We start from the raw sequence: 7,849 nt of genomic DNA on the forward strand, positions 1-7,849 counted from the left end.
AGCCATAAGATGGATCCTTCTTTGGTCCTAAACCATTCTAAATTTTGGTAGCTAGACGTTGAACTTGAGATAATCAGGTTAAAGACCCTTTTGAATGAATACGCAATATTTATTCATATCTCCAACATCTTTTGGGGGTACACAAATTAACTGCATTGCTTCAGGTAGGTATAAATGTAGAGGTCAATGAAAAACAACTAACCTCTATTCACTTACAAAAATTGAATACTCCAGCCCTATTCATTTTTAATTGGATATGGAGTGTTTCATTTATATCACCCTATCACCCTTATCATTGCCTGTGTGGACCATAGCTATTATTAATATTATTTTACTGATTTTTCTATTATTTCCAATTCTGACTTGATAGTCCATGGCTTTTATTTCATTGCTTAACAATGTTTGTATCCTTTATTCAGCAAATAGTTTACACTGGCCTATTTTGTATCAGTCAAGATTTTTCTCAGGTAACAGCTTTATTATTACTCTTATTTTAATTAACAAAAGAGGTAGGATTACATATGAGAAAAAGACCTAAAAGTTCAAAAAGGGACTTAAAACTAGTGTTTCTAATTACACAGACATTGTCTCATATGTGTAATTGAAGCAAAGTGGAAGATTTGTTTCTGTTACCTAATTGTCTGCTTTTGTGCAAGATGATGTGTGCCACTGAATTCAGACGTGTTTGTTGGCTTTCTTATATCACCTGAATAAAAATGGATGAAATCTAAATATTTTTAAATCCCAAAAGTATGAAGACTCTTGTAGCTATTTGAGAAAGATGATACAGTTGCATTTTTCTTTTAAATTTTAAGCATATTTTCTTTCAAAATTATTTCACAGATTATAAATTTCCCTATTAAGAATAAAGCCAAATATCGTACACTAATGCTACGAGAAGCTTTAAAATTCAGTTATTTATAGAAATACTGCCTTTTGTATTTATGCTGTTCTGTCTCTAAATTTGTATATTGTAAACTGAACATATGTCATTGAATCTACTTTATATGACAAAGTATTTTTAATCATTATATTGTCTCTAATGCATCGAAGGGTTGGAAAGATCCTCTTTGTTGCAGTTTCATTTGCAGGCAGAACTGTTCTCTTTAGACTGAGGCTTTACTTGAAAAGCCTGATTTTTTTTCAATGTTTTAGAACTTTCCTAGAAAAGTTTAGAAGAGCCTCCACAATTACAAGAATTTTTTTTAAAAAAATTTGTCATTTTGAAATGTTTTAAGGAGTTGGCTCTAAGTAAAGAAACTAAGCAAGCATGATCTATTACTTTCAGTTTTTATTTCATAGCACAGTTTGATAATAAATGCTATTTCAAAAGCAAAAAGAAAACAAAAAACAATAACAACAACAACAACAAAAAACAAACCCAAATCCATCATGTTGTTGCAAGAGATGTTTAAAAAGGAACTAATGTAAAATATGCCTCATGCTTCTATTATAAGTCAGTAAGTCAGGATATAGGTGAAGATGTAGTTTTTGTCATCTGCATATTGTATGTGGTATCTAAGCACAGGTTAACTTGTATGTAAATCTTTCCGTTGTTACCATTGCATGTATTCGCTGTACTTTTTAATGTGTCAACTGTTTTCTCTTTATAGATTAGAATTTCAAAGTAACCATCCCATACCAATTCCAACTACCATCTGGTCTCTAAGCTTGTTATATGAAAATCTTTTATCATTGTCCTCCATTTTTAGTGTTTTTTGATGAGCTACACCTGAGTTGTACATTTTCTTTTTCTTTTATTTGCTTCTGTATACAGGCTGGCTTAGCGGGAGCTCCAGCCCGTGCTGTATCAGCTGTAAAGAATATGAATCTTCCTGAGATCCCAAGAAATATTAACATTGGTGACATCAGTATAAAAGTGCCAAACCTGCCCTCTTTTAAATAAAAAAAGTTAAAAAGGCCACTCCCAGGTAAAATCCAGGGGGAAAAGTCATCTAAGTTTACCATGCAGTTGTTTACCAAAAATAGAGGAGGAGAGTCTTAAGTTTTGCTCTTGGATTGAAGTCAAGGTACTGTAGAGAAGTTGCGTAAAACCCGTACGGAAGTTCAATGTTGCTTTTCCTGCTCAGTGATTTTGAAGAAATGGGGTAGTTCCAGTGTGATACTTCACTTTCTTTTCTAAACTGCATTCCCGTGCCCACCTAAGGCATGCCTCTATGTATTGGCTACTACAGTATTTCAGAAGGTGTGTGAGACATTTCTTTCAACTGTGTACAATCCAAACTTTTGGTGTTTTGTATGGATCACAAGTGCAGCATTCCATAGTTCTTTCTGTTATTTGTCACACTTGTTATTTAAAGAACCAAGTATGTATTGCATGAAAACATTATGATCTTTTTCTCTTAGTTTAAATAAACTCCAAGGTAACTGGACTTCTAAAGCACCTTTCTGTTTGCCTGATATCTACTTTAGCAATAATTTTTTTACGACCCTCTGACTCAACAAAGTAAATAAAAGTATATTTTATCACTGTTAAGCAGCTGTTGATGTTGATTTATTTAATTGAATAAATATTCAAAAACTGGTGAAATCCTTCTAAAACTCCATTATTTCAGAAGCCAAGTGTATGAGGTCACACACTGTGTAGAGAACTGGGGTGGGAGATGACAGATTTTTTTCTAAAATCCGTACTGAGAAATTGCAACATCTTGTTTTATACAGGTAGGTTTAAGTCTTTCATCCGGTCCCTTCTCCCTTCTTGCTCAGATGACAAAAAACGGTTGTGGCAAATACCTCATTGCTTTTGAACACAAACCCCTGCGGGGCTCCACTTGACTGATGTACCCCAAAGTCAAGCTGTTTTCTTTCTTTCTTTTTTTTTTTTTTTTTTTATGTTTATTCATTTTTGAGAGCGAGAGAGACAGAGCACGAGCCGGGGAGGGGCAGAGAGAGAGGGAGACACAGAATCCAAAGCAGCCTCCAGGGTCCCAGCTGTCAGCACAGAGCCCAGAGCCCGAGGCAGGGCTCAAACTCACAGACCGTGAGATCATGACCTGAGCCGAAGTCGGACGCTCAACCGACTGAGCCACCCAGGCACCCTAAGCTCATTGTTTTCTTAAGTTTCATCACTCATGTTCTGATTTCTCACTATTGGTCCACACTTTCTTATTTGCTCTTCTCTTCTGGACCGTGAATTGGGTTCCTCTTCCAGTTAGGCCGAAGTTTGTTTTTCTTGTTTTTTGTTTTCGTGATTTTTACAATTCTAGTCCTTCTCAGATGTTCTCTTCGACACATTTCCTTAGATTTGTGGCACGTGTGAATTTTACCCCACGAGCTCTGGGATGTAAGAAAAGTCATTTTTTTTTTTTGACAGAACTGTCAAAATGAGAACCATCTGTAACGTTGCTGCAAATTGATCCCTAGAATATACTGTTAAGTGAGAAAAGCAAGATGGAAAAACATATTAGTCAACAGTTGGGCAAAACCAGCTGACACGAGGCTAATTTTATAATAAACGGTTGGATGTCTTGTGTAGCTTATTGATACTGTATTGAGTGTGAAAAACAACTGTCATATGGGTGTTTTTTTGCTTGTTTACCTTTGTGATTGCGTGGCTGACTGGAGCCGCCCAGCATCAGGAGAGAGTTTTGTGCCGCATATCCCTAGCCTGGGGAAAGGTAAATATTCAAAATGTGAAGTACAGTTTCTACTGCATGCATATTGCTTTTGCACCATCATGAAGTCAAACAGTTGTTAAGTTTGCACCATTGTAAGTTGGAGACTCCCTGTATAATGAGTTTAACATTTGAATCAGTAGGCTGAGTAAAGCAGATTTGGCCTTCCAAATGTGGGTGGGCCTTACCCAATCAGTTGAAGGTCTGAGTAGAATAAAAGGGCTCATTCTCATCCAAATAAGAGAGATTTCCTTCTACCTGACTGCTTTCAAATTGGAATCTCAGCTTTCTCCTGCCTTCAGACAAACTGAAACATCAGCTTATCCTGGGTCTCAAGTCTGCAAGCCTTCAGACCAGAATTACAGCATTGGCCCTCCTGGTTCTCGGGCATTCAGATTCGGACTGGAACTTCACCTTCGGCTCTCTTAGGTCTCCAGATTGCTGACTCACTCTGTAGCTCTTGGGACTTGCCAGCCTTCATAATCACGTGGGCTAATCCTTTGTACTAAATCTCTTTACTTAAATAAAGTCATGGTGTTGGTGATATTTTTTAAATAACGTAAGAGATTTATTATAAAACTCAGTTCAATTCTGAAGGCAGGAAAAAGCCAATGTCCCAGTTTGAAGACAGACAGGAGAAATTTTCTCATACTTGGATGAGGGTCAGCCTTTTTACTTAATTCATGTCTTTGACTGATTGGGTGAGGCCCACCCTCATTAGGGAGAGCTGTCTGCTTCACTCAGTGTAGTGATTTTAATGTTAATTTCATGCAAAAACCCTCAGAAACATCCTCAATGTTTAAGCAAATGTCTGGGTACCCCTGTGGCCCAGCCAGCCATCACAGTAGGCTACCAATTATCTAAGAAAAAGAGAATGAGTGTGTTTGTTTGTGTGTGCATGTGTTTATGTACTTTTTTTTTTATCTTTTTTTTTTGAGAGAGAGAGAGAGGCAGAGTGTGAGTCGGGGAGTGGCAGAGACAAAGGGAGACACAGTTGAAGCGGGCTCCAGGTTCTGAGGTGTCAGCACGGAATTCAACGCGCTGGAACCCACAGGCTGTGAGATGGTGACCGGAGCCGAAATTGGACACTCAACCAAATGAGCCACCCACGTGCTTCTGTATTTATAGTTAAAAAAAAATTTTTTTTTTACGTTTGTTTATTGTTGAGAGACAGAGAGAGACAGAGCATGAGCATGGGAGAGGCAGAGAGAGGGAGACACAGAATCTGAAGCAACCTCCAGGCTCTGAGCTGTCAGCACAGAGCCCAACACAGGGCTCAAACTCACAAACCGCGAGATCATGACCTGAGCCGAAGTTGGACGTTTAACCAACTGAGCCATCCAGGTGCCCTGCTCCTGTATTTACATTTTTAAATGGAAGGATACACTCTATAGTTTTTTAAATCTGTCTGTAGCGAGAGGGAGGACACAGAGCAGAAGTTGGGGGCTAGAAGCTGGACTTATGATGTTCTAGGGTACATTTTTGGGGGCGAAGTACTCATTCCCTCCACTGCTGGCAGTGTTGGTGGCTGAGCACATTATTGTTGGTGGCTGAGCAGAGTTGCTGTTTGAGAACTGCCACCAGCCGAAGAGAGTTAACTCACTTAAGTAATGACTTCTCTCCAAAACCTACATCAAGGTTATCAAAGTCCAGCCCCCTTGGCTAAGGCAGGACAACTTTGGAAGGCCATCCCAGCCCCAGGGCTACCCATGACATCAGCTGAGGCCTTTGTTGTGAGTGCCTTGCTTATTTAACTACATTTCTCTGCCTCATCCTCCTTCCTACAGACGCTTACAGGCTTTGATCCCAGTGGCGTACCACAGTGAATGTCTTGGATGCAGATCTCCATCTGAGACTTATTCAGGGCAGCCCATCTAAGGCAGCTGTATAGGCCAAGAATGGTCTCAGGAGGTAGATCCTAAAATAACGTTTTGGAGCTGGATCACCCACTGACAGGCTGGCAACGGAGGACCCTATTATTGGGGGCATATGGAACATGGATCACCACCAGCATGCCATAGCAAGGTAATCGTTGAAACTTCCACTGGAATGAGTGGATACTGGAAATGCTCTGGTAGGGACAATGTCTTAGGCATTTGAGAAGTTCAAGAGAAGTAGTAATTACAAAGAGTACGGAATTGGAGGGTGGCTGCTGGGGGCAGTCCGTGCGTTAGAGAAACCTGAGGGTGATTAATCACCAATTAGAGGCTGTGTATGAAAGCCACAGGGCCTTCTTGATAGCATTTATATAAAAAGAGTGGGAGGGTGGAAGATGCCAAGGATCAGGGCCAGGACGTGACCCTAGGGTTGGCAGAACTCAAGAGAAGATTGGATTCAAGCAGCATCGTGTCTGCTAAGACAAGGTCAGGGAGATGATCGGAAAGAAGGAGGACCTGAAACCTGGGATGAGGACATCTGAGCTTAACACCCATGAAAATCTTGGATGTGGGCCTGCGGAAGCAGCCTGCTTCTTCTGTTACGCTACCATTCACTGCCTTCCTGTTCCGTGCTGAAAGAGGATGTGTTAACTCCTGCCTCGCAGGATAACATGTACCCTCCTCGGGATTGCCTCCCCTGCTCTGACGCTAAGCCAGGAGGTAAGGAGAAGACACAACACAGGATCAAGTGCCGGCCTGCCAAAGTTGCTGCAGAACCTTGCCCAAATAAACTCGGAGGAGCCAGGAAGAGTATATACGAGCCAGGATCCTGAGGATTCTGGGTCAAGGGAGGAAGGAACATAAAGTTGGGTGAGAGAGTTTATTTATATGTAGGCACTTGCCAATGATAAAAGATTTAGCTCTGGCAGAGACCTGAGGAGACCGTGCCAGTACATGGCTAGGGTAGTTCTTGGAAGCTTGGAGAAAGCCTTAGCCACCTAGCTCGGCCCAGCTAAGTATCACAGAACTTCCAAGGCGAACAAGAAGAAGGGATCAGAAAGCTCAGAGAAGGGGCGCCTGGGTGGCATGGTCACTTAAGCATCTGACTTGGGCTCAGGTCATGATCCCATGGTTCATGAGTTCGAGCGCCGTTTTGGATTCTGTGTTTCCCTCTCTGCACCTCCCCTTCCTTGTGGTCTCTCTCTGTCTCAAATAAATATTAAAAAAAACAAAAACAACAACAACAAAAAAAAACTCAGAGCAGTGTGTGTCTGTTAGACTGAAAATACTGTGTAATGTGAGACAGCACAGAGGTTCCTCCATTTACCAAAGCAGTAAGGAGTGTGCTGTGTAAAGGGACACCATCCTCAGTCCATAGAGTAAGAGCTACGGTAGAAAGGAAGACTTAAGTGGACACTTTGCAATCGCCCCCATACTCTCAGCCAAGATAGTCAGTAAATAGCGATATCGCATCTTGGGTAGAAGCGAGGGATTAAGTGTCACACTCGAAGACCTAAATGATGCAAGAACGGTGGTCTCTGCATACCCACTTAATTGTCTAGTGTGTTCCCTGCAGGTGGGTCTTGGAGGATGACAGAGAGCCCCTGCAAACTTGACCGAGTTGTAGGTCCAGCTGTAGCTGCTGCACCAGACATGCATCTTTGTTAAGGGAGGTGAGCAAGGGCTCACATGGATGGAGTGTGGCCACTGATCTGGTAAACGCCTTCTTTTTTGTCCCCTGTTCAGAGGGACAGAAAGTTGATGTTATGGCTGCACAACACAGTGTGCTCTAAATATTTAACTCGCCTGCCCTCAATAATAATACAGTTCTGCGGCCCCTGGGTGGCTCAGTCAGTTGGGCATCCAACTTTGGCTCAGGTCATGATCTCATGGTCCATGAGTTCGAGCCCCACGTTGGGCTCTGTGCTCACAGCTCGGAGCCTGGAGCCTGCTTCGGCTTCTGTGTCTCCCTCTCTCTGCCCCTGCCCCCTCTCAAAAGTAAATAAACATTAAAAATTTAATAATAATAATAATAATAATACAGTCCCAAGGGGTCTGGACCATGTGACATAGGATCACATTGGTTCATGGATAACACTCGGTTACGTGAGTTGGATGAATGAGGAGTTGCAAGCATGGTGAAGGCCTTGTTAAGACACATGCCCTCCACGGTAGGAGATAAGCCTACCGTAACATTTTTAGGGAGCCAGTGATCTAAGGTATTCCAGGGTGTCCCTTTCAAAGTAAAAAACAGTATTTCACAACTCGTACTCCGTGGCAAGCACAGTGGTTGGTAGGTGTCTTCAGACTCTGGAGGTGGCATATTCCAGACTGGGA

The 7,849-nt window shown here is 41.6% G+C and overlaps 1 protein-coding gene across 1 annotated transcript in view; it reads left to right on the forward strand.

Moving 5' to 3' along the window:
- Positions 1–2,497, forward strand: part of AP3S1 (adaptor related protein complex 3 subunit sigma 1) — a 73,317-nt gene extending 70,820 nt beyond the window's left edge. Inside the window, exon 6 of the mRNA XM_049649057.1 lies at positions 1,778–2,497. Within this exon, the coding sequence (XP_049505014.1) occupies positions 1,778–1,906 (129 nt within the window). The 3' untranslated portion in view covers positions 1,907–2,497. The remainder of the gene's footprint in view (positions 1–1,777) is intronic.
- Positions 2,498–7,849: the final 5,352 nt, after the last annotated feature.

Source organism: Panthera uncia, assembly GCF_023721935.1.
Source record: "Panthera uncia isolate 11264 chromosome A1 unlocalized genomic scaffold, Puncia_PCG_1.0 HiC_scaffold_17, whole genome shotgun sequence".
Lineage (NCBI taxonomy): Eukaryota > Metazoa > Chordata > Mammalia > Carnivora > Felidae > Panthera > Panthera uncia.